This window comes from Balaenoptera musculus, chromosome 5 (genome assembly GCF_009873245.2).
Source record: "Balaenoptera musculus isolate JJ_BM4_2016_0621 chromosome 5, mBalMus1.pri.v3, whole genome shotgun sequence".
NCBI lineage: Eukaryota > Metazoa > Chordata > Mammalia > Artiodactyla > Balaenopteridae > Balaenoptera > Balaenoptera musculus.
Window position 1 is genome coordinate 48,005,016 of NC_045789.1, and position 27,102 is coordinate 48,032,117.

At 36.5% G+C, this 27,102-nt stretch overlaps 1 protein-coding gene across 1 annotated transcript in view; it reads left to right on the forward strand.

Moving 5' to 3' along the window:
- CCDC158 (coiled-coil domain containing 158) overlaps nucleotides 1–26,280 on the forward strand; it is an 86,084-nt gene extending 59,804 nt beyond the window's left edge. Inside the window, exons 17-23 of the mRNA XM_036853623.1 lie at nucleotides 3,003–3,160; nucleotides 5,350–5,409; nucleotides 11,694–11,753; nucleotides 14,248–14,315; nucleotides 16,859–17,017; nucleotides 23,841–23,948; nucleotides 26,199–26,280. Of these exons, the coding sequence (XP_036709518.1) occupies nucleotides 3,003–3,160; nucleotides 5,350–5,409; nucleotides 11,694–11,753; nucleotides 14,248–14,315; nucleotides 16,859–17,017; nucleotides 23,841–23,948; nucleotides 26,199–26,275 (690 nt within the window). The 3' untranslated portion in view covers nucleotides 26,276–26,280. The remainder of the gene's footprint in view (nucleotides 1–3,002; nucleotides 3,161–5,349; nucleotides 5,410–11,693; nucleotides 11,754–14,247; nucleotides 14,316–16,858; nucleotides 17,018–23,840; nucleotides 23,949–26,198) is intronic.
- Nucleotides 26,281–27,102: the final 822 nt, after the last annotated feature.

The following is a 27,102-nucleotide window of genomic DNA, read 5'->3' on the forward strand; positions in this document are numbered from 1 at the left end:
GACTGATAAATCAATTCTTGTTTAATGCCTCTGAGTTTGTAGAGTAGTTGCCTTCATGTGATTTGTGAATTACTTGTAGTAATAACCAGACTGTAAGTATGGTGAGCTCACGTGTTCAACTATATGATTTAATACTTGTCCATATTCTACAATTTTGTGATTTTATGATCCTAAATTTGGACAGCTCATTACATACTGATAAAATTTCCTAATGAATATATCCAGTGAGAATTAGTCAGTGTATCACATTGGACAGATCATGGACTTTGAAGACAAGCAGATGATTTTTTATCCCAGTTGTGCCATTTACCCCTTGTGTGATTTTGAGCAAGTTGTTTAACCTCTCTGTGCCTCAGTTTTCTCATTTCTAAAATGGAAGTGATGACTTCTACCTTATTGGGTGGTTTGAAGATTAAAGTTTAAATGAGATAATATATTGAGTACTTGGTACATGGTAAACATTTGATAAATGGTACCTCTATTAATTTATCTTGACAGTTGAAATGATGAGCCACATCTATGAGAGAAAGTTTGACTGGGATAGATATAGTCTTGAACTTGGTACGAAATACACAGAAATGCAAAGTACAGGACATGGAAGATGTGTATTATCAATAACGTGTGGAAAAGACCTGGGGAGCCTCAGCTGACTGCCTGCTCAGTCTGAGTCAGCAGTATTATGCTGCAGCCAAAAAAGGTTTTAAGGATAGTGCCCAGATCAAGGAAGGAGACAGTTCTCCTCCCTTGTGCTCTGGTCAGATTCTCCTTGAATTAAGAGAATCATTGATAAACCGGAGTCTGTCAAAAAGAAGCACAACCAAAGTGGTGAGAAATCGTGAGCCCATGCTACTTAAAAGAGTAGATGAATTGAGAAGATCTAGCCTGGGGAGTGTGTTAGAAAGTATAGGTGGGGGGAGGGGAGGTTGGCATGATAAAATAAGTATCCATTTCTAAAAGGTTATCATGTTAGATTGTTCCCTCATAACACTGGGAGATAAAACTATGACCAAGGATGGAAGCTGTATGGAGGAGATTCAGTTTAAGCCTTTCTTGCAAAGGATTAAAGCTATATGAAAATTAAACTGCCTTCCTTGGTTTTTGGTGATCAAGTAAATGCCAGATAAGTATATTGCTGGGATGCCGTAGAGAAAATTCATCATCACTTCTGACTGGAGATTGGACTAGAATTAAATGATATTAAAGACCCTTCCAACTTTATATTTTTGTGATTTTATATACAAGCAAAGTATGGGTTATTTGAAATGCAGTGTATAAAGACGGAGATGGTCGAACCAGTCCTTGCCTCTATGAAACTTATATTTTAATTGGAGGAACAACACAAATTTTAAAAGTTTTAAAGAGTATTAGGATGAAATCACAATAAGAGAATATCATAGGGCTGATTATGATTAATTGTTAAGTAAATGTTAATGTTAACTGAATACTTTTCAACCTTGTATGTTTTGTAAAGCACCAGTTACTCTCAAAGAACATGAGTGTCATGATCCTGGGGGTGGGGAAGGAAGCATATTTACATGTTTGTACGTTATTATACTGATAAGTTATAATAAATGTCAAGGGCTTAAAATTTTTAATGACAAAGCTTATTAAGTAAACTTTCTAATGGGCAGAAGATATGAAGGTCCAGGTGTTATATTGAGATTTCAAGGGTAGAACTAAAATGACTGAATATTGCAATAGGATAAGGTTTTTGAAGTTTTATTCCACATTAGATATGATGTCCACCAGGGCTAGGGCAGGAACAAAGCCAGTGTTTGGTGAAATTGGATCTGCTTAGAGACAAATGCTTTTACTTATGATTAAGAAACTTGTTCAGCATGTGTGCGATCAGCGGGTATATGGGAAATCTCTGTACCTAATACTCATGTTTGCTGTGAACCTAAAACTGCTCTAAAAAATAAAGTCTATTAAAAATGGTTCACATCTTCATATATTTTAAATTAATGAAATCAAATTTCATAATTTAATGGAGTCTAATTTATGAAATTCTGAACTCATCATGGTAATTTCTAGGTAAGGTGACCATCAGTAAACTGGAAAGAGCATAATTACCACACATTCAGTTAGAACTCTTGACATCTTCAGCTGGATATTTTATGTGGTTTATCAGTGGTGGTAGGAAGGGGAGGGGAATGTGAGGGTTATACCAGTAACATCAACACTTGGTTGATGTGGACCCTAGAAAAGTAATGCCCAAAGAACAAAAATTTTGCAGTGTTCCTCCTTCAGCAGCCAATCCGTGTGGCAGGTGTAACTCTGCCTTGGGACAGACACTTCTGGCTAAAATAGCTTGATGATGCCTGATGCCTCTCTAGCCATGAACATCCTCCAACTAAGTCCACCTGCTCACCAGGGCAACTTCTGACTATCGTTAGGTTTCCTCTCTTTTTGTGCCAATTGGGAACCTCTGTACTTTTTCTTATATTATAAATATTCATTGAGGAATACTATCTATTTGAAAATCTTTTTTATATTATTCTCCAACTAACACAGTTTGAAAATACTGGATGTCTCTTTCCTCATCAGTAAAGTGTTGGGAGTAGATTGACTCATCGCTAGAGAGTTCCTCATTTGTAAAGTTCTGTAGCTTTATAAAATTAGTTCAGCCCTTAACAAAAGTATTGGAATTATTTTGCCTGGAGGTAGTTGTAAATATTTAATGGCATGGTAAGATGTACATACCACATTGTTAAAGTTAAAAAATAAAAAAAGATTTAAAAATAGATGTGTATAGTTTGATCCTATGTTTACATATATGTATAAATAGGTATACACACATTTATAGATTAGATATAGCACTGTGTGGATTATTGATTGAATACTATTGATTATCCCTGAGGAGTAAGATTACAGGTTTTTTATTTCCTCTTCTTTCTCCTCCATAATTTCTGTTTACCAGTTGAATTAATTTTATAATAGGAAATGGCATTCGAATCTGAAAAAAACAAAGTGTCCTTGTCTTGTAAATTGTTTTAATTCAGCACTCTACGAAACCTAACACAAAGGAAGATCCAACGAGGGACTTGAAACAGCTTCTCCAGGAGTTGAGAAGCGTGATCAACGAGGAGCCACCCGTGCCCCTGGGCAAGAGCGAGGAAGACGGGAGAGCACCATCTCTGGGGGTCTCCTATGTGGCTGTGTAAGACTGAGTGTACTTGAGAGTGGGAAGGCTTCTCTCATCAGTGGGTAGCGATCACGTTGTCTATGTGGGACAACTTCTGGGGGGTTGAAGTTTCAGTAACTTTGAGGGGTATCTGGACATTACCAGGGAAAACAAAAGTGGATGAGTTAGCAAAAGTAAAACACCTTGACATCAAGAGAAAATAATAGCAATAGTTTTTCTACTCAGAAATTAGTCAAGGCAACGTGTTACCCAAAGTTACATTCATACAGTAATTTATAGTTCCCAACAGATTTCACATCCATAATCTTATTTGATTGTCACAACAACTGTCTGTTTGAGACGAGACAGAGCAGGATTTATTTATTCCATTTTAAAAATGAGAAAAACACAAGTTCCAAAAGGTTGACTTACCTACAGCCATACACGGTGAAGCTAAAACTCAAACCCTGAGAACCACATAACTCTCCAGGTATAAGCTAATTGGAAAGCCTTGGTTCTCTAGGCATTCATGCCAATGACTTAAATTAATAAAAGTCAGATCCAAAACAGGATTCAACCAGTCCACCAGCCACTGCCTGCACGTACCTGCAGAAATCAATGACATTCTCATACTCTTTTCAAATAGTGTTTTAAATTTTTAATGTGTGCTACTATTAAATTAACTTAGAGCATGTTAATATGGTATATACTATAATCTTAGCGTTACAATACTAATTATATGTTGTTAGTATTATAATAAACCATTGTTTTAATTTTGTTTTCTGGTTATATGGCAAATATCTCAGAATAATACTTTCTGACATAATACTTATATGTAAATAATCTCCATTTTCTTAAGATGCTCAGTTAGTGTTTATTAACCTGAGGTAGCAAAATGTTAATTGGATTTGTCTATTTTTTATTAATAATATTATTAATAGTAGTAGTAAAATATTAATAACAGTCCAGTTACCTAGTATAACATTGCATTCTCTGAATCACATGTTAGAAACATTCTACTGTCACTCCATCCAAGAATACTTATATGTGCAGGACACTTTCATTGTTTTAAAATGTTCTCATGTATTTTATTTTTTCTCAGTTTTTTTTATTGAAGTGTAGTTGATTTACAATGTTATGTTCTGCTGTATAGCAAAGTGACTCAGTTATACACATATATACATTCTTTTTTTTTAATATTCCTTTCCATTATGGTTTATCATGGGGTATTGAATATAGTTCTCTGTGCTATACAGTAGGACCTTGTTGTTTATCCATTCTGTATATAAAAGCTTACATCTGCTAACCCCAACCTCCCCCTCCATCCCTCCCTCACACTCCCTCCCCCCTTGGCAACCACCAGTCTGTTCTCTATGTCCGTGATTCTGTCTGATTCATAGATAGGTTCATTTGTGTCATATTTTAGATTCCACATATAGGTGATATCATATGGTATTTGTCTTTCTCTTTCTGACTAGCTTCACTTAGTATGATAATCTCTAGTTGCATCCATGTTGCTACAAATGGCATTATTTTGTTCTTTTTTATGTGAGTAGTATTCCATTGTATGTATATACCACATCTTCTTTATCCATTCATCTGTCGATGGACATTTAGGTTATTTCCGTGTCCTGGCTGTTGTGAAGGGCAGAGCACTTTCATTTTTGTCATAACTCTATAATACGCCTTCTAAGCCAGGGCAGTATTATTAAGCTCATTTGACAGATGATTACATTTAGACAGATTAAGTTGCCTCCTCCTATGAGGCAAAGAGACAAAGTCAGAAGTAAACATTAGAGCCCCTGGCTTCCAGCACTAATCATTCCACAAGATTACCATGACTTACCTGATCAAAATTCCATCACTTCAACCACTAATGATGGGCTTGACTATATTGAACTGTATTCAACATGAATATATTTAGCCCCTGCTGTTAGAGAGTTTATGTTAATTTGCTGTAATCCTACAAATGACCTTGTCATTTTAAGCTTTGTCACCAAAGCCGAAACTCAGCCTCAAGCTTTTAAGGGTTCAGGAACAAAAACATTTCTAAGTTGACAAATTCCAGGGGTAGCATTTTGCAAAATTTGCTTGGAGGCCTAAATTCTACTGTTGTGCCTTAAAGAAGAGTTAAATACGTAGGAGCAATTGATTATTCTAAAAATACATGGAATCTAGAAATTATTCTTTGTATAATTAACTGAGAGTTACATTTATCTATACAGAGATGATAGAATAAGAGATTGCATTACTGAATCAAGCCTGAGATTAGAGATATGCCATAGGTGAGAGGAATCTGAGATTCTGAATCTAATTAATTGTCCAGGAATTTTACATGTGACCAGGTAATTTGGGAAGTCTGGACAGTTTACATGAGAATTGATGGAAAGTTGTGATAGTGTTTAACTGAAACCAAAAAGGATTTTGGTGAAATGTACTAAAGTAATTTACTTTCTAGAAATCAACTTAATAGGCATTTTTTTAAAACATCTTTATTAGAGTATAATTGCTTTACAATGGTGTGTTAGTTTATGCTTTATAACAAAGTGAATCAGTTATACATATACATATGTCCCCATATCTCTTCCCTCTTGCATCTCCCTCCCTCCCTCCCACCCTCCCTATCCCACCCCTCTAGGTGGTCACAAAGCACTGAGCTGATCTCCCTGTGCTATGTGGCTGCTTCCCACTAGATATCTATTTTACATTTGGTAGTGTATATATGTCCATGCCATTCTCTCACTTTGTCTCAGCTTACCCTTCCCCCTCCCCATATCCTCAAGTCCATTCTCTAGTAGGTCTGCATCTTTATTCCCGTCTTGCCCCTAGGTTCTTCTGACCATTTATTTTCTTTTCCTTTTTTTTTTTTTAGATTCCATATATATGTGTTAGCATATGGTATTTGTTTTTCTCCACTGAATATTCCTGCCTCCTTTATCAAAGATAAGGTGACTATATGTGCGTGGGTTTATCTCTGGACTTTCTATCCTTTTCCATTGATCTGTATTTCTGTTTTTGTGCCAGTACCATACTGTCTTATTACTGTAGCTTTGTAGTATAGTCTGAAGTCAGGGAGACTGATTCCTCCAGCTCCATTTTTCTTTCTCAAGATTGCTTTGGCTATTCGGGGTCTTTTGTGTTTCCATACAAATTGTGAAATTTTTGGTTCTAGTTCTGTGAAAAATGCCATTGGTAGTTTCATAGGGATTGCATTGAATCGGTAGATTGCTTTGGGTAGTCGAGTCATTTTCACAATGTTGATTCTTCCAGTCCAGGAACATGGTATATCTCTCCATCTCTTTGTATCATCTTTAATTTCTTTCATCAGTGTCTTATAGTTTTCTGAGTGCAGGTCTTTCACCTCCTTAGGTAGGTTTATCCCTAGGTATTTTATTCTTTTTGTGGCCATGGGGAATGGGATTGTCTCCTTAATTTCTCTTTCTGATCTTTCGTTGTTAGTATATAGGAATGCAAGAGATTTCTGTGCATTAATTTTGTATCCTGCTACTTTACCAAATTCATTGATTAGCTCTAGTAGTTTTCTGGTAGCATCTTTAGGATTCTCTATGTATAGTATCATGTAATCTGCAAACAGTGACAGCTTTACTTCTTCTTTTTCAATTTGGATTCCTTTTATTTCTTTTTCTTCTCTGATTGCTGTGGCTAAAACTTCCAAAACTATGCTGAATAATAGTGGTGAGAGTGGGCAATCTTGTCTTGTTCCTGATCTTAGTGGAAATGGTTTCTGTTATTCACCATTGAGGACGATGTTGGCTGTGGGTTTGTCATATATGGCCTTCATTGTGTTGAGGAAATTTCCCTCTATGCCTACTTTCTGCAGGGCTTTTATCATAAATGGGTGTTGAATTCGTCGAAAGCTTTCTCTGCATCTATTGAGATGATCATATGGTTTTTCTCCTTCAATTTGTTAATATGGTGTATCACGTTGATTGATTTGCGTATATTGAAGAATCCTTGCATTCCTGGAATAAACCCCACTTGATCATGGTGTATGATCCTTTTAACGTGCTGTTGGATTCTGTTTGCTAGTATTTTGTTGAGGATTTTTGCATCTATGTTCATCAGTGATATTGGCCTGTAGTTTTCTTTCTTTATGACATCTTTGTCTGGTTTTGGTATCAGGGTGATGGTGGCCTCGTAGAATGAGTTAGGGAGTGTTCCTCCCTCTGCAATATTTTGGAAGAGTTTGAGAAGGATAGCTGTTATCTCTCCTCTAAATGTTTGATAGAATTCGCCTGTGAAGCCTTCTGGTCCTGGACTTTTGTTTGTTGGAAGATTTTTAATCACAGTTTCAATTTCAGTGCTTGTGATTGGTCTGTTCATATTTTCTATTTCTTCCTGGTTCAGTCTCAGAAGGTTGTGCCTTTCTAAGAATTTGTCCATTTCTTCCAGGTTGTCCATTTTATTGGCATAGAGTTGCTTGTAGTAATCTCTCATGATTGTTTGTATTTCTGCAGTGTCAGTTGTTACTTCTCCTTTTTCATTTCTAATTCTATTGATTTGAGTCTTCTCCCTTCTTTTCTTGATGAGCCTGGCTAATGGTTTATCAATTTTGTTTATCGTCTCAAAGAGCCAGCTTTTAGTTTTATTGATCTTTGCTATCGTTTCCTTCATTTCTTTTTCATTTATTTCTGATCTGATCTTTATGATTTCTTTCCTTCTGCTAACTTTGGGGTTTTTTTGTTCTTCTTTCTCTAATTGCTTTAGGTGCAAAGTTAGGTTGTTTATTTGAGATGTTTCCTGTTTCTTAAGGTAGGATTGTATTGCTATGAACTTCCCTCTTAGAACTGCTTTTGCTGCATCCCATAGGTTTTGGGTCATTGTGTTTTCATTGTCATTTGTTTCTAGGTATTTTTTGATTTCCTCTTTGATTTCTTCAGTGATCTCTTGGTTATTAAGTAGTGTGTTGTTTAGCCTCCATGTGTTTGTATTTCTTACAAATTTTTTCCTGTAATTGATATCTAGTCTCATAGCGTTGTGGTTGGAAAAGATACTTGATACAATTTCAATTTTCTTAAATTTACCAAGGCTTGATTTGTGACCCAAGATATGATCTATCCTGTAGAATATTCCATGAGCACTTGAGAAGAATGTGTATTCTGTTGTTTTTGGATGGAATGTCCTATAAATATCAATTAAGTCCATCTTGTTTAATGTATCATTTAAAGCTTGTGTTTCCTTATTTATTTTCATTTTGGATGATCTGTGCATTGGTGAAAGTGGGGTGTTAAAGTTCCCTGCTATGATTGTGTTACTGTCAATTTCCCCTTTTTTGGCTGTTAGTATTTTCCTTATGTATTGAGGTTCTCCTATGTTAGGTGCATAAATATTTACAATTGTAATATCTTCTTCTTGGATTGATCCCTTGATCGTTATGTAGGTCCTTCTTTGTCTCTTGTAATAGTCTTTGTTTTAAAGTCTATTTTGTCTGGTATGAGAATTGCTACTCCAGCTTTCTTTTGATTTCCATTTGCATGGAATATCTTTTTCCATCCCCTCACTTTCAGTCTGTATGTGTCCCTAGGTCTGAAGTGGGTCTCTTGTAGACAGCATATATATGGGTCTTGTTTTTGTATCCGTTCAGCCAGTCTATGTCTTTTGGTTGGAGCATTTAATCCATTTACGTTTAAGGTAGTTATCGATATGTATGTTCCTATTACCATTTTCTTAATTGTTTTGGGTTTATTATTGTAGGTCTTTTCCTTCTCTTGTGTTTCCTGCCTAGAGAAGTTCCTTTACCATTTGTTGTAAAGCTGGTTTGGTGGTGCTGAATTCTCTTAGCTTTTGCTTGTTTATAAAGCTTTTAATTTCTCCATCAAATCTGAATGAGATCCTTGCTGGGGAGAGTAATCTTGGTTGTAGGTTTTTCTCCTTCATCACTTTAAATATGTTCTGCCACTCCCTTCTGGCTTGCAGAGTTTCTGCTCAAAGATCAGCTGTTAACCTTATGGGGATTCCCTTATGTGTTATTTGTTGTTTTTCCCTTGCTGCTTTTAATATTTTTTCTTTGTATTTAATTTTTGATAGTTTGATTAATATGTGTCTTGGCATGTTTCTCCTTGGATTTTTTCTGTATGGGACTCTCTGTGCTTCCTGGACTTGATTAACTATTTCCTTTCCTTTCCCATATTAGGGAAGTTTTCAACTATAATCTCTTCAAATATTTTCTCAGTCCCTTTCTTTTTCTCTTCTTCTTCTGGGACCCCTATAATTTGAATGTTGGTGCGTTTAATGTTGTCCCAGAGGTCTCTGAGACTGTCCTCAATTCTTTTCATTATTTTTTCTTTATTCCACTCTGCAGTAGTTATTTCCACTATTTTATCTTCCAGGTTACTTATCCGTTCTTCTGCCTCAGTTATTCTGCTATTGATCCCTTCTAGAGAATTTTTGATTTCATTTACTGTGTTGTTCATCACTGTTTCTTTGCTCTTTAGTTCTTCTAGGTCCTTGTTAAACATTTCTTGTATTTTCTCCGTTCTATTTCCAAGATCTTGGATCATCTTTACTATCATTATTCTGAATTCTTTTTCAGGTAGATTGCCTATTTCCTCTTCATTTGTTAGGTCTGGTGGGTTTTTGCCCTGCTTCTTCATCTGCTGTGTGTTTCTCTGTCTTCTCATTTTGCTTAGCCTACTGTGTTGGGGTCTCCTTTTCGCAGGCTGCAGGTTCTTAGTTTCTGTTGTTTTTGGTGTCTGTCCCCAGTGGCTAAGGTTGGTTCAGTGGGTTGTGTAGGCTTCCTGGTGGAGAGGACTAGTGCCTGTGTTCTGGTGGATGAGGCTGGATCTTTTCTTTCTGCTGGGCAGGTCCACGTCTGGTGGTGTGTTTTGGGGTGTCTGTGATTATTATGATTTTAAGCAGCCTCTGTGCGGATGGATGGGGTTGTGTTCCTGTCTTGCTAGTTGTTTGGCATAGGGTGTCCTGCACTGTAGCCTGCTGGTCGTTGAGTGGAGCTGCGTCTTGGCGTTGAGATGGAGATCTCTGTGAGATTTTCGCCGTTTGATATTACGTGGAGCCGGGAGGTCTTTTGTGGACCAGTGTCCTGAACTTGGCTCTCCCACCTCAGTGGCACAGCCCTGACGCCTGGCTGGAGCACCAAGAGCCTGTCCTCCACACGGCAAGCAACAGGGAAAAATGCAGAGATGACTCCTCCCAGTTATAACCCACAGCTGCTCTTGCACATCCTCTTCAGAGAAGCTCCTCAGGGATATCTGAGAAGCTGCCGCCTGTGCTAGAGTCCTCAGTAAGATCCCGGAGTACAGCTTAACTCGCAACTTTTAGGTTGTGAGTTTTTCTTCAGTCGACATGTGTGTTCAGCTGCTAGAATTGGAGGGTCTCCTGCAGAGGCGGGGGGTGGCCGTGGCTCACGGTGGGGACAAGGACACTGGTAGCAGAAGTTCTGGGAAGTACTCCTTGGCGTGAGCCCTCCCAGAGTCTGTCATTAGCCCCACCAAAGAGACAATAGGCATTTTTTAAAATTTACTTATTTTATTTATTTTATTTTTGTCTGCGTTGGGTCTTTGTTGCTGCACACAGGCTTTCTCTAGTTGCGGTGAGCAGGGGCTACTCTTTGTCGTGGTGCACGGGCTTCTCATTGTGGTGGCTTCTCTTTGTTTCAGAGCATGGGCTCTAGGCGCCTGGGCTTCAGTAGTTATGGCACGTGGGCTCAGTAGTTGTGGCTTGCGGGCTCTAGAACACAGGCTCAGTAGTTGTGGTACATGGGCTTAGTTGCTCCGCGGCATGTGGGGTCTTCCCGGACCAGGGATCAAACCCGTGTCCCCTGCATTGGCAGGCGGATTCTTAACTGCTGTGCCACCAGGGAAGCCCCAGCATTTTTTTTTTCTTTTTTGCTTATTTTAAGTTTTACTGCTGTTTACCCAGACGAAGATATTTATGTGGTATGCCATTCCAAAAACGGAATACTTTTTCTACATTTACATGTATTTACAGTAGCTTACATAACTTTTGAGAGAAAGGTAGTCTGAAAGGAAGTTACAACCACCTCAATATAGGATTATAAGAACCTTACTGAAAACAGTTCTATTTTTATTAATAATTGAATAGCTGAATGTTTAAATGAAATCATAAAAAGAGCATAAAGAAATGAAGTCCATAACCCCTAAACAAAGACAACTTCTGAGAACTGACTTTAGCCAAAAAGGAAAAAAAAGCTAATATTACTTTGTTACTCGTGTCAGACACAGAAGCCATTGCCTGCAGATCTTCAGTAGCTCCTCACTGTCTGCTGCATTCAGTACATGGTTCTCAGGCTGATGTTGAAGAATCTCCCTAACTCGTCACCACCCTGCTTTCCTCCTGTATTGTGCTCTAACTAAAACAGACTACTCCTTATTCCCAAAAGCGGTTCATTTCCTTCTGTCTTCAAGCTCTTCTCCATACTGTTCTCTCCACTGGGAAGAGCCAGCGCCCCAATCTCAATCTTTTGAATCTGCATTTGTCTAAAAGCAGTATCCAGAGGAACAATTTTGTTTGATCACTAAGTTAAAATAACATCACGTGGTCTTTAACTTCTCCCACCCTTTGCCAACAGAAGCAACAACTCATTAAGGGAATCCACTGAAGGCAACAAATCAAGTGAAACTCTTAGCAGGTAAGAAACTATATCTCTCCAGCCCCTGACTTTCAAAATGTCCCCTTTACTACTGTTCATTCATTAATTCAGAAGATTGTTAACTGCCCATGATGTGCCACACTGTGTGCTAGGCCCTTAGGATATAACAGTGAGGAAGACAGATATGGGCTCTGTCCTCAAGTTGCTTATAGTCATAGGGTCTATTTATTGACTGACTGCCTGGAAAAAAGCTTTTATCTTTTCTATTTTTACCACTTATAAAAAATAGAGATATCAGAGCCCTCTTTATATCATAAGAATATGAAAATGAACTCTAGCGTTTAAATTCCATTTAGGCAAAGAAGGGGTTATTCATTACTGTATCTTCAGCACCAAGCATATTGCCTGTTATATAGTAGCTGTTCAGGAAATATTTGTTTAGTGATGAATTAAGACAGATACTTTCTTACTGTCCCTGCTGTTTAATCAATATTCAGTGAACTTGAATCTTTCTAAATACAGCTTTCTCTTAGCCTAAAAGAAACAAGTTTTGATTTTCTTCTCACCTGAGTGTGTAACATTACATCGTTCCTGTTAATAATATCTGCAGCTATCTACTGCATATTTTTATTTTTACTATTATATGGGTGTTTTAGACTCATCTCATTTAGTCTGTCTAATTGAATCTATGATATAGGCATTATTATCCCTGTATATAGGTTAGAAATGAAGACTCAGCTTGCCAAGCAATTTGCCAAGGTCATACAGCTTGTAAATAGAGGAGCCAGATTTGAACTCAGGTCTAGCTGGTTCCTGAGCTCAGGCTTGTAACTGCTCCTGTGTTCTGCCTCTGAGTACCTGAACAATCAAGGTGATGGCAAGGCTGCACTCCTTGCAGAAGCCCTTGGGATTAATCCATTTCCTTACCTTTCTCTTTTAGAGCTTCTGGGCCTCTAGAGCCTCATTCTTTGCACTCTTTGCCTTGTGGCTCCTTCCTCCATCTTCACACCCTATGACATAGCATCCGCCAGTCTTTCTGCTGAGATTGTCACATCACCTTCTCTCTTCTGTGTGAAATCTCCCCCTGCCTTCCTCTTTGTACAGAGACTTGTGATGGCATTTAGATAATGTAGGTATATCTCCACATAATCCAGGATAATCTCCCCATCTCAAGATCCTTGATGTAATCACATCTGCAAAGTCTCTTGTGCCATATAAGGTAACATTCATAGGTTCTTGGCATTTGGACAGATATATTTGGCAGCTATTGTTCATCCTACCACACTGCCTTTTAGGCCATTTTACCATTTGCATGTACCATTGTGGTGGGCTCTACAGTGTTTAGTGTGGATGTTTTAAATCTCCAATCTCTTGCAAGTTCCAGTCACTTCTATGCATCAATTTCAGATTGATCTCCTGAAGCACACCTCAGACTATGTTCCCAGCCCCCAAACCTTCAAAGGCTCCCCATTGCTTACTGCAGCAAGAACAAACTGCTTGCCCTGATAATTAAAACTAGCCGCAATATAGCCATGACCTTCCTTTCCAAGGCTTTTCTCCTAATATTCTCAAACTTTTTGGTCTCAGGACCCCTTTGCACTCACAAATATCACTGAGGATTCCAAAGAGCTTTTGTTTATATAGGTCATTTCCATTTTTAGTATTGGAAAATAAAATTTAATTTTAAGCATTAAAAAATCAAAATATTTTGATATTTATTCACTTAAAAGTAACAAAGTACATTACATATTACCATAATAACATATTTTATTATGAAAAATAACTATGTTTTTCCAAAAAAATCATTAAGATTTAATCATTAAAAATCATTAAATCATCAGTTTAATGCATGGCTTAATAAAAGATAGCTGTATTCTCATATCTGCCTCTGCATTTATCTGCTGTGATATCAGATATCATGGAGCCCCTGGGAAACTCCACTATACACTTGTTTGAGACTGAGAGTTAAAAAGAAAATAATACCTTAGTATTATAATAAAAATAGTGTTGACCTCACAAACCCCCTTTGCAAGGGCACCACCTTCAGAGCTGCTGTCATAATATTATCAAACTGGTACCCATCCTACAGAGAACTATGTAGTTTAGTTCAACTTACTGATTTAAATAGGTCTGATAGTTTTGTAAAGCGATAGTTATTGCTAAGAGAGGTTTTTTTTTTCCTTTGGTTTTTTAATTTTTAAATGAGTTATTAAAATTGCATCTCTTAGAATCCATGAGAGAAATACTGGGTTTTATAGCTATTATTACACAAAAATGAATTTTCTAACCAAGATTATATATTATTACCTTTTCATTCTGCAAAATGTTCATGGGCACTGAATACACAGAGATGATGCAACTTTCGATCTCCCTCATAGGGTATTTTAGGACTTCTGCAGTTTCGGGTTATGGCTGCCATCTTAGGCTTATATTTTAAGTCATCACTTTTGCCTTCATTAGCTTGTTTCTGTTGATAAATCTTAACACTGAGTTTTGAAATGGAATGTTTGCCTGACCATTCTTATGCTTCCAGAGAGCCAGGCACATTACACACAGGAGAGTTGGAAGATCCACCTAGTTGCTTCGCATTCCCATCTGCAGGTGAGTTTTTTTTTTTTTAATATTTTTTTATTAATTTATTTATTTTTGGCTGTGTTGGGTCTTCGTTTCTGTGCGAGGGCTTTCTCTAGTTGTGGCAAGCAGGGGCCACTCTTCATCGCGGTGCACGGGCCTCTCACTATCGCGGCCTCTCTTGTTGCGGAGCACGGGCTCCAGACACGCAGTCTCAGTAGTTGTGGCTCACGGGCCTAGTTGCTCCGTGGCATGTGGGATCTTCCCAGACCAGGGCTTGAACCCGTGTCCCCTGCATTAGCAGGCAGATTCTCGACCACTATGCCACCAGGGAAGCCCCTGCAGGTGAGTTTTTAATGAAAGCACAGAAATGGGGCCTGCTTAAAACCCTGCAGTGGCTCCCCTTTCGGTGGTTCCCTCCACACTGCTAGTCCCCTCACCGCCTTTAAAGCCTTTGCTCAGATGTCACTTTCCCAGTGAGACCTACTCTCACCACCTTATGTAAAAATTATAACCTCCTTATCGTTTTCTTTTTTTAAATTACACTTAGCATTTTTTTATACTATATGTAACCTACTAATTTATGTTGTTGATTGTGTGTCACCTCCTGCTAGACAAAAGCTGCACGAGGGCATATGTCTTTAGTTGTTTGGTTCCCTGATATATCCAGTACCTAGAACTTTCCTGGCACATAGCAGGTCCTCAATAAATAATTACTGAATGGATGAAAAGAAAAGAAAAAGAAATGAGACAGATGGTTCTCCATATACTTTCCAAAGACAAAATGTTCTCTATAAAACAAGGAGATCAAGGAAGAGATTGAAAGATAACAGAATCTGTTGAAAAATAAAATGGCCCAACTCGGGCTAGATATGGAAAAGAAAAAATAATAACATTACAGAGGAAAGCCTTAGAAAAATAAAAATTAGGATATGCATGACTGAAATCATAGTCAGGGACATCATGGACCGCAAGAGAAAATTACAGAAAAGGAATTTTTAAAACTAAGAAACATGAAAGATAATGATACAGAATATGTTAGATTTGGAAGGCGAAGGCAAATCAGCAGACACGTTATCAGCCTTCTTATGGAAGAGAACAAAATAAATGGGAAAGAATGAAACTGTGAAAATGATGGTTATTCAACAAATTGTAGCTATAAATCTGGACAGTAATAATGTAAATAGGGAAAATCAAGGTGTGAGGTGAAATAGAAGAAGATAAGTTTCCAGATTTTCTTGTCTTTTGTAGAAGAGTACCTATGTATATCTAAAATAAAAACATAATATTCTTAAATAAAATAATTGCAAATTCTTAATTTTTAAACCTTTAACTTGTGAGATATCTTTAAGAACTAATATTTTGAAGAAAAGAGCATTTATTTGAAATTGAACAATTAATTCCTTCAGGTTTTACTTTACTTATATGTTTACACTGTTGTTTCAATGTTCACCCAAGAGAATACAACATATATCCTTGTTTTATTAGATTAATATGTGAGTGCCTTTACCTTTTCTCATAATTTGTGAGTACCTTAGAACATGTTAACTCCATTCACTTTCCTTCCAACTGTCATACAGTTGTTGTCACATATAAAGGTAAATACCATAATGGATCATTTGCATTGTGTTGTACAGATAATATTCATTTACATACACCCACATATTCACACTTTACTTTCTATCTGCTATCATTTTACTTAAGCCATTAATGTTTCCTTTAATGTATTCTCCCAGTTTCTGTTTTCCTGAACTTGTCTTTATTTTATCCCCATTTTTGAGGTATATTTTTGCTGAGTATAGAATCTAGGTTAACATTTTTCCTTCACTTTGAAAATATTCCACTGTTTTCTGGCTTCCAGTGTCTCTACTAAGAAGTCAGCTCTAAATTTAATTGTTGCTCATTTAAATGTAATCTGCCATTTTTGCCCTTCTGGCAGCTTTAAGACTGTTTTTGTCTTTGGGTTTTTTTGTGCGTTTTTTGTTTATTTGTTTGTTTTTTGCAGTTTTTATTGATATACCTAGGTATGATTTTCTTTATATAAAAAGAACTTGTTTGGGGTTTGGAGTAACGCTGTTGAATCTGTGGAAGTCTGCGCCTCCATTATACAGAACTTGTGGGTCTATATCTATTACCTGTATTTTTTTACTCTTGGTTTTCTGCCATGTTATTTTGTCTCCTCATATGCCTGGTTATTTTTGTTGTATGACAGACATATGTGAAAAATTGTACAGATGGTTTCAGACTTAGAATATGATCACCTTCCTCCAGAGAGCATTCATGCTTGCTTCTGGTACACAACCAAGGTCACCAGCAATCCCAGATCAATTTAATCCAATCAGGAATTAAGATGATTTGAAGATAGACCTCAGGATCCCCAAGGGCAGGTCCAGTCCCTCATTCCTAAGATGCAGCCCTTTCCTGTTCCAACCCAAAGCCTTGGGGTTTTACCAGAACACACCCCAGCCCCGTGATTGGGAACATATTCTCATGAGAGTTTGATTTTTTCAGAGGTGCAGCATACTATTTTTAAGTAATTCTGTCCTTTTACTTTTGTTCTTGTAAAATTTTAGGAAATCCATCTGTGAAAAATTCAGCTTCTCGTTCATTCCATTCTTCTCCTAAGAAGTCTCCAATTCACTCACTCCTGACTAGTTCGGTTGAAGATTGTATAGGTTCCACACCACAATATAGATCCACCAAGCCTGTTCATTCACCTGATTCTGTTAAAGGTAAGAATGACCTGATATAACTGATGAGATTAATTGATTTCCTACTCCAGTGACTTAAAAGTTCTATAATTGGAATTAATAAAGGGTCACATGGTGTTCTTATATGTACACTCTAATTGATGCTGTGTGGTGGGTGTGTGCTTAAGTGGGTCTTCTTTATTTATTTAGTTGAGTCTTATTTAAATAGAATAGTTACTGTATACCACATACACACCCCTTAGTAAATATACATAGATATTATAGGTAAATATTATCTGTTTCTTTCTCTGACATGAATAATGACCTCTTTTCTCTATTTTATTATAAGATTTTGAGTCTTCTTTTAAATGCTGAGAATGACTTTTCTTTTCTTTCTTTTTTTTTTTTTTTTTTTAGTTTGGAGGAAATTTTATACACCAGGTTCTTATTAGTTATCTATTTTATACATACTAGTGTATATATGTCAGTCCCAATCTCCCAATTCATCCCACCCCCACCTTTCCCCCCTTGGTGTCCATACGTTTGTTCTCTACATCTGTGTCTCTATTTCTGCTTTGCAAACTGGTTCATCTGTAACATTTTTCTAGATTCCACATATATGCGTTAATATATGATATTTGTTTTTCTCTTTCTGACTTACTTCACTCTGTATGACAGACTCTAAGTCCATCCACCTCACTACAAATAACTCAATTTTGTTTCCTTTTATGGCTGAGTAATATTCCATTGTATATATGTACCACATCTTCTTTATCCATTTGGCTGTCGATGGACAATTAGGTTGCTTCCATGTCTTGGCTATTGTAAATAGAGCTGCAGTGAACATTGTGGTACATGACTCTTTTTGAATTATGGTTTTCTCAGGGTATATGCCCAGGAATGGGACTGCTGGATCATATGGTAGTTCTATTTTTAGTTTTTTAAGGAACCTCCTTAGTGTTCTCCATACTGGCTGTATCAATTTACATTCCCACCAGCAGTACAAGAGGGTTCCCTTTTCTCCACACCCTCACCAGCATTTGTTGCTTGTAGATTTTCTGATGATGCCCATTCTAACCAGTGTGAGGTGATACCTCATTGTAGTTTTGATTTGCATTTCTCTACTAATTAGTGATGTTGAGCAGCTTTTCATGTGCCTCTTGGCCATCTGTGTGTCTTCTTTGGAGAAATGTCTGTATAGGTCTTCTGCCCATTTTTTGATGGGGTTGTTTTTTTTTTAATACTGAGCTGCATGAGCTGTTTATATATTTTGGAGATTAATCCCTTGTCAGTTGCTTCGCTTGCAAATATTTTCTCCCATCCTGAGGGTTGTCTTTTCGTCTTGTTTATAGTTTCCTTTGCTGTGCAAAAGCTTTAATGTTTCATTAGATCTAATTTGTTTATTTTTGTTTTTATTTCCATTACTTTAGGAGGTGCGTCAAAAAAGATCTTGCTGTGATTTATGTCAAAGAGTGTTCTTCCTACATTTTCCTCTAAGAGTTTTATAGTGTCCGGTCTTACATTTAAGTCTCTAATCCATTTTGAGTTTATTTTTGTGTATGCTGTTAGGGAGTGTCCTGATTTCATTCTTTTACATGTAGTTGTCCAGTTTTCCAGCACCACTTATTGAGGAGACTGTGTTTTCTCCCTTGTATATCCTTGCCTCCTTTGTCATAGATTAGTTGACCATAGGTGCTTGGGTTTTATCTCTGGGCTTTCTATCCTGTTCCACTGATCTATATTTCTGTTTTTGTGCCAGTACCGTATTGTCTTGATGACTGTAGCTTTGTAGTGTAGTCTGAAGTCAGGGAGTCTGAATCCTCCTGCTCCGTTTTTTTTCCCTCAAGATTGCTTTGGCTATTCGGGGTCTTTTGTGTCTCCATACAAATTTTAAGATTTTTTTGTTCTAGTTCTGTAAAAAATGCCATTGGTAATTTGATAGGGATGGCATTGAATCTGTAGATGGCTTTGGGTAGTATAGTCATTTTCACAATATTGATTCTTCCAATCCAAGAACATGGTATATCTCTCCACCTGTTTGTGTCATCTTTGATTTCTTTCATCAGTGTCTTATAGTTTTCTGAGTGCAGGTCTTTCACCTCCTTAGGTAGGTTTATCCCTAGGTATTTTATTCTTTTTGTGGCCATGGGGAATGGGATTGTCTCCTTAATTTCTCTTTCTGATCTTTCGTTGTTAGTATATAGGAATGCAAGATATTTCTGTGCATTAATTTTGTATCCTGCAACTTTACTAAATTCATTGATTAGCTCTAGTAGTTTTCTGGTGGTATCTTTAGGATTTGCTGTGTGTCATATCGTGTCATCTGCAAACAGTGACAGTTTTACTTCTTCTTTTCCTATTTGGATTCCTTTTATTTCTTTTTCTTCTCTGACTGCCATGGCTAGGACTTCCAAAACTGTGTTGAATAAGAGTGGCAAGAATGGACATCCTTGTCTTGTTCCTGATCTTAAAGGAAATGCTTTCAGTTTTTCACCATTGAGAATGATGTTTGCTGTGGGTTGTCGTATATGACCTTTATTATGTTGAGGTAGGTTCCCTCTGTGCCCACTTTTTGGAGAGTTTTTATCATAAATGAGTGTTGAATTTTGTCAAAAACATTTTCTGCATCTGTTGAGATGATCATACAGATTTATTCTTCAATTTGTTAATATGGTATACCACATTGATCGATTTGCATATATTGAAGAATCCTTGCATCCCTGGGATAAATCTCACTTGATCATGGTGTATGATCCTTTTAATGTGTTGCTGGATTCTGTTTGCTAGTATTTTGTTGAGGATTTTTGCATCTGTATCCATGAGTGATATTGGTCTCTAATTTTCTTTTTTTGTACTATCTTTGTCTGGTTTTGGTATCAGGGTGATGGTGGCTTCATAGAATGAGTTTGGGAGTGTTCCATCCTCTGCAATTTTTTGGAAGAGTTTGAGAAGGATGGGTTTTAGCTCTTCTCTAGATGTTTGATAGAATTCGCCCATGAAGCCATCTGGTCCTGGACTTCTGTTTGTTGGAAGATTTTTAATCACAGTTTCAATTCATTACTTGTGATTGGTCTGTTCGTATTTTCTATTTCTTCCTGGTTCAGTCTTGGAAGGTTATACCTTTCTAAGAATTTGTCCATTTCTTCCAGGTTGTCCATTTTATTGCCATAGAGCTGCTTGTAGTAGTATCTTAGGATGCTTTGTATTTCTGCGGTGTCTGTTGTAACTTCTCCTTTTTCATTTCTAATTTTATTGATTTGAGTCCTCTCCCTCTTTTTCTTGATGAGTCTGGCTAATGGTTTATCAATTTTGTTTATCTTCTCAAAGAACCAGCTTTTGGTTTTATTGATCTTTGCTATTGTTTTCTTTGTTTCTATTTCATTTATTTCTGCTCTGATCTTTATGATTTCTTTCCTTCTGCTAACTTTGGGTTTTGTTTGTTCTACTTTCTCTAGTTCCTTTAGGTGTAAGGTTAGATTGTTTATTTGAGATTTTTCTTGTTTCTTGAGGTAGGACTGTATTGCTGTAAACTTCCCTCTTAGAACAGCCTTTGCTGCATCCCATAGGTTTTGGATCGTCGTGTTTTTGTTGTCATTTGTCTCTAGGCATTTTTTGATTTCTTCTTGATTTCTTCAGTGATCTCTTGGTTATTTAGTAATGTATTGTTTAGCCTCCATGTGTTTGTGTTTTTTACGTTTTTTCCGCTGTAATTTATTTCTAATCTCATAGCGTTGTGGTCAGAAAAGACGCTTGATACAATTTCAATTTTCTTAAATTTACGAAGGCTTGATTTGTGACCCAAGATGTGATCTATCCTGGAGAATGTTCCATGTGCATTTCAGAAAGTATAATCTGCTGTTTTCAGATGGAATGTCCTATAAATATCAATTAAATCTATGTGGTCTATTGTGTCATTTAAAGCTTGTGTTTCCTTATTAATTTTCACTTTGGATGATCTGTCCATTGGTGTAAGTGAGGTGTTAAAGTCCCTCACTATTACTGTGTTACTGTCAATTTCCTCTTTTATAGCTGTTAGCAGTTGCCTTATGTATTGAGGTGCTCCTATTTTCGGTGCATATATATTTATAATTGTTATATCTTCTTCTTGGATTGATCCCTTGAGCATTATGTGGTGTCCTTCTTTGTCTCTTGTAACATTCTTTATTTTAAAGTCTATTTTATCTGATATGAGTATAGCTACTCCAGCTTTCTTTTGATTTCCATTTGCATGGAATATCTTTTCCCATCCCCTCACTTTCAGTCTGTATGTGTCCCTAGGTCTAAAGTGGGTCTCTTGTAGACAGCATATATATGGGTCTTGCTTTTGTATCCATTCAGCAAGCCTGTGTCTTTTGGTTGGAGCATTTAATCCATTCATGTTTAAGGTAATTATCGATATGTATGTTCCTATTACCATTTTCTTAATTGTTTTGGGTTTGTTTTTGTAGGTCCTTTTCTTCTCTTGTGTTTCCCATTTAGAGAAGTTTTTTAGCATTTGTGTAGAGCTGGTTTGGTGGTGCTGAATTCTCTTAGCTTTTGTTTGTTTGTAAAACTTTTGATTTCTCCATCGAGTCTGAATGAGATCCTTGCTGGTTAGAGTAATCTTGGTTGTAGGTTCTTCCCTTTCATCACTTTAAGTATATCATGCTGCTCCCTTCTGGCTTGTAGAGTTTCTGCTGAGAAATCAGCTGTTAACCTTATGGGGGTTCCCTTGTATGTTATTTGTTGTTTTTCCCTTGCTGCTTTGAATAATTTTTCTTTGTCTTTAATTTTTGTCAATTTGATTACTACGTGTCTCAGCATGTTTCTCCTTGGGTTTATCCTCCCTGGGACTCTCTGCGCTTCCTGGATTTGGGTGGCTATTTCCTTTCCCATGTTAGGGAAGTTTTCTACTATAATCTCTTCAAATATTTTCTCGGGTCCTTTCTGTCTCTCTTCTTCTTCCGGGACCCCTATAATGCAAATGTTGGTGTGTTTAATGTTGTCCCAGAGGTCTCTTAGTCTGTCTTCATTTTTTTTCATTCTTTTTTCTTTATTCTGTTCTGTGGCAGTGAATTCCACCATTCTGTTTTCCAGGTCACTTATCCGTTCTTCTGCCTCAGTTATTCTGCTATTGATTCCTTCTTGTGTATTTTTCATTTCAGTTATTTTATTGTTCATCTCTGTTTGTTTGTTCTTTAATTCTTCTAGGTCTTTGTTAAACATTTCTTGCATCTTCTTGCTCTTTGTCTCCATTCTTTTTCCGACGTCCTGGATCATCTTCTCTATCATTATTCTGAATTCTTTTTCTGAAAGGTCGCCTATCTCCACTTTATTTAGTTGTTTTACCTTGTTCCTTCATCTGGTACATAGTCCTCTGCCTTTTCATTTTGTCTGTCTTTCCACGACTGTGGTTTTCGTTCCACAGGCTGCAGGGTTCTAGTTCTTGTTTCTGATGTGTCTGACTTTTCTTTCTTAGTTACAGTCTCTAAAATTATTTACATTCTCTTCAGTCTCTGCCTGTGTAAGTGCAAGTGTCTATCATACAAACTTACCAAAATGTTCTCATTTTTTAAATTTTAAGTTCATTTGTTATTCACTAAGACAGATGGGGAAATGATTTGATTTAGAATAAGAGCCTGATAAATAAGTGGACATTAAATATGTATATGTTCAATTGAACTTGAAATGTTTTTCATCATATATGACAGTGATTCAAACTGCCCCAGTGCTCTATGGTATCATTCCCTTTGATAAGGGATAAATTAGGCAAGTTGTTGCATCATTGTTAAGTCAGTTCCTGGTCTTCTGAAATTATATGCCTAACATATTTTTAGATCCTAAAAAAAAAGAAATCAGGACCTAATCACAGATTTTAGTACATTTTCTGTTTTACCATCTTTTTCTGCTTTTGTGTCCTCCTTCATCTCTTATGCTTCTAAGTTATTCTTTAATATTTTAAAAAATTTAGAGTAGCACATGACTTCATTATTACAGCAGTGATTATTACAGGAGTAGAACAGTGCTGTTGGTCACCCCATTATTAATTTGTGGTTACATAATAGTGTGGCATTTTCTTTTTTTACCCTGTTGTCAGATACTCATCAAACTTCATATGTTTTGTGTTATGTTAAAAATTTCTCAATGAGAAATTATTTTTTATTCTCTTGAACCAAAATAACTCCTAGATGATTGCCTTTAAAATTTAATATCTTTAAGTGAAAGAGTCTTTTGATAGGAAAATGAGCCATCAAAAATATTTTCAAGATTATACAGCAAGTCAGAGGCTAAGCTCAAAATTAAAATCTTGTGATTGACAACCAGTATTTTTTAGAGGTTGACAAAACTTTGCATACTTATTAGAGAATAGCTCAAATGCTTCTAGCCCTTGCTCAGTTGCTGCTGCCACATTTATTCTAGGTTCACTGTGGCCATATCAGCATCTGTACTCCCCTCTCCCATCATTTAATACTATCCTCATTCAGGTGTCAACAACTGAAATGGGCACTTGGCCTCACACACATTCAGAACTGTTGCCAGCATGAGTATTAAATCTTGTGCTTCCAAACTCTAAGTTACTGGAACTACTCAGGTTTGGTATGAAAAGTTGTCATTTATAATGCAGAATGTATCATTAAACTTGAAGTGTTCTTCACACTCATCACATTTAATGCTACGTAGTTAAAAAATAGTAAATCAGATTGATTTGAAACAAAATCAAATAAGCTAGTATTGCAGTATTAGATAAAACATTTCTTTATTTTCAAATAGTGTTTTAAATTTTTCATTATTTTAAAGGAAACATTGTTTAACCTGTAAGTGAAAGATTTCTAAAATGAAATACTGAATAGATTTTTACTACCACATCTAAGCAATTTTCTAATAGCTTCACAGTCTCAGCCAATAGAAACAACCGGAAAAACATGCAGGAAGCTTCAGAACAGACTGGAAAGCTTGCAGACTCTGGTAGAAGATTTACAGATGAAGAACCAAGGTACAGTGTACATTTTTGGAGAGATCTTCCTTGTTCAAAAGAATACTCACCTTCCCTTCAGGTTAAGCCTCTTATCTGTAGTCCCACTGAAAAGGATCTTGAACAAGAAATTCAGAAACCTTAGTCAAAATATGAGTGTCTTAACCATGCCTAATGCCTGGATTAATAGTGTGACCTTGGGCAGGTCACTTTAGCCCTGCTCTCCTCTTTCATCTAATAGGGACGATAATACGGCTGACTAACCCTCAACAGAACACATGTTTTGAGTGGCTGATTTCACATGAGACTTTCCCATACACTGTCTTTCTTGTCCCTGTTAGGTCTGTAGATGAGAATTTGTATGGCAGTAGCCAAGATAAGTTTGCAGTTAATAGCCAGAAAACAAAACAACAGGATTTAGCCTTATAGAGGATTTAAATTAGCATGGGTATAGGAGACTGTGCCACCCAATGAATCACTAAATAAAAAGATAAACTGCATATAAAAATACCGAAGCAAAAATAAATAAATAATAAAAAATGAAAAAATTTTTTAAATTTCAAAAATATATACTGAAGCTATCTGAATGAGAAACTGTTGTACTCTGCAGATGATAGACAACTTTTGGGGCATAAACTCTAAGTGGATGTTCCCATGGATTTGGGAGGCTGTCATGTTTTATGATTTCCTGACATGAATCCAGGAGCCTTTGTCAGAAAGAAATTAATTTTGGAGGATACATGTTATTCTCATTTCATCTTCCATCTCTAGAGAATATAAGTTGCTAGATGGAGGATAATAAATAATTTTCTAAGAATAAATCCTTTTAAAATAAATTTAACCTTATTAATAATAATAGTTGTTATTAGCATTTATTGAGCACTTATCAGCTATGTGCCAGGCCCTGTACTCAGTGTCTTACTAATTAGCTTCACAACACTGGGAGGTGGGTGCTAATATTATGTCATTTGGTGATGAGGAAGCTGAAGATCACAATCAGTCAATAAGTTTTAAGTCACACAATGAGTAATAGAGCTGGGACTTGATCTCTGCAATTTCTGACTCCAAAATGCACATTTTTTAATGTACTAAAGCTATACCAAATTGTTACCAAAGAAAATTAACAAATTCTTTATGATAACTCCAGATGCCTGCATATATAAACATAAAGAAAAATGTTTGATTTTAAGTTTATCATAACTTTTTTAAGGAAGATGCATTATCTTATTGGCCCCATTTTTATTCACACTTTGACGTATATTTCTGACTTTATCTGAGTAATCCTACCATGTAATAATCCAAATGATAAACATGTTGTATTTGTTTTAAAAAACTTTTAAAAAGTTCTTTTAGACAAATACTTTTTATTGGATGCATTGTCTGGATGGAGTGTGTCTTGGAAATTCTGCAATAGATATTTTGGAGAGAATTTTGGGAACATTTATCAAAATTTAAAGTGCGTGTATTCTTTTACCCAGAAACTCTACTTCTAGCAATTTATTCTGCAAGGGAAAATTGTACCTACAAAAGTCTGAAGTATTTCCTATAGCATGTTCATAAACAAAAATAAGAAACAACTTTTAAAAATTTATTTACTAACATGGTGCATCCACACAATGGAATACTGTGCAGTCATAACAAATCATGAGCTGAACTGGAAAGATGTTGACATTTTGTTAAGTGAATAAAAGCAAGCTACAGAACAATTTATACCACATATTTTCCATTTGTGTAAAGAAGAAAACTGTGTGTGTGTGTGTGTGTGTGTACATGTGAAGATACTCACTGACGGGATGACCTGGGATGGGGAGGTTCAACAGATTGAGGGAACAAAAACAAACAATGACCTTTACCCCTCTTTGTACCCTTCTGAGGTGTTCAAATTATTTACAATTAGTATGTATTACTTCTATAACAATAATTATCATGTTCATTTATTTATTGGCTGTGCTGCACAGCTTGTGAGATCTTAGTTCCCTGACCAGGGATTGAACCCACACCCTCAGCAGTGAAAGAGCAGAGTCCTAACCACTGGACCACCAGGGAATTCTCTATCATGTTCATTTAAAACAACTGAAAGAGCAAAGATTTACCCTTAGCTCTGTTTCATAATTTCAGTCTTTTAAAAAATATGCTACTTTGCAATTTTTGAGAACTTATTGAGCTCAGGATTCTGTGTGTGGTAGCAAGCTGACCTTTTAAGAAGCGCATAATAGAATTTAAAGCCTGAGTAATGTTGCTTTTCTAACTTTGCTTTATCAACATTTTCAGCAATGTCTTCAATGATCAGAAATCAAGAAAAGAGGATACAGAAAGTGAAAGAGCAGGAAAAAATGTTACTAAAATGATACATTGCTTGATGATGCCCAATTAATTGTGGTGTTACTTATAATTAGTGCCCTGTGTACTGTTTTCTTTTTATGTGAAAATTTAATAAAAGATACCCTGTCCTGTAAACTCTATTTTGAAATAAACTAGTCTTGAGTGTGCTCTCAGTAAAACTTAAAAGCAGTACTAGCTAGATGCAAGAGTACCTTATAGGTGTTATTTTGTGCTAATACCAGTGTGTTGGAATAATCACGTGTTTTTTTGTTATCTTTAGTGGTGCTGAGGCAATAGTCTTCTTTTTTTTTCAGCTTAAAATGCTTCTTTCACATGAAATTGAAAGATGGGGTATAATGCCCAGAACAGGAGGACAAACTCCAAGGTACTGACCAGGATTCCTTCTGTGACCCTGAACTCCCTGTTTGTTCTGTCAATATCAGTGAATGTAATCACATAACTAAACATTGTGGCCCGTAATCAAAACTTTTAGAAAAGTTTCTTTTTACGTATTAATAACTAGGAAGCAAGAGAGAAAAAGTTTGTTATTCTTCAGCCAGTGGGTAACTTCTGCAGATTGAATGGATTCAGTCTGCCTCAATTAGAGTTTAATAAATTAGTGGGGTTTGTATGTGGAGTGTTTTCCAACACCAATAACCAATTCTCTGTGGATACCACCTGGGTGTCTATGAGTCAATTCCATTCTGACACTAACTACCTGGAGTTAGTGTCAGATTCTACAGATTTAAGGGCTCAGTCCCACGAGACTGCCCCTACTTCAGACACCAGTCACAAGTCCCGGGCCACCTATACTTTTTGACTGGCCATAAATTGGGGGTTCCCACATCCCCCT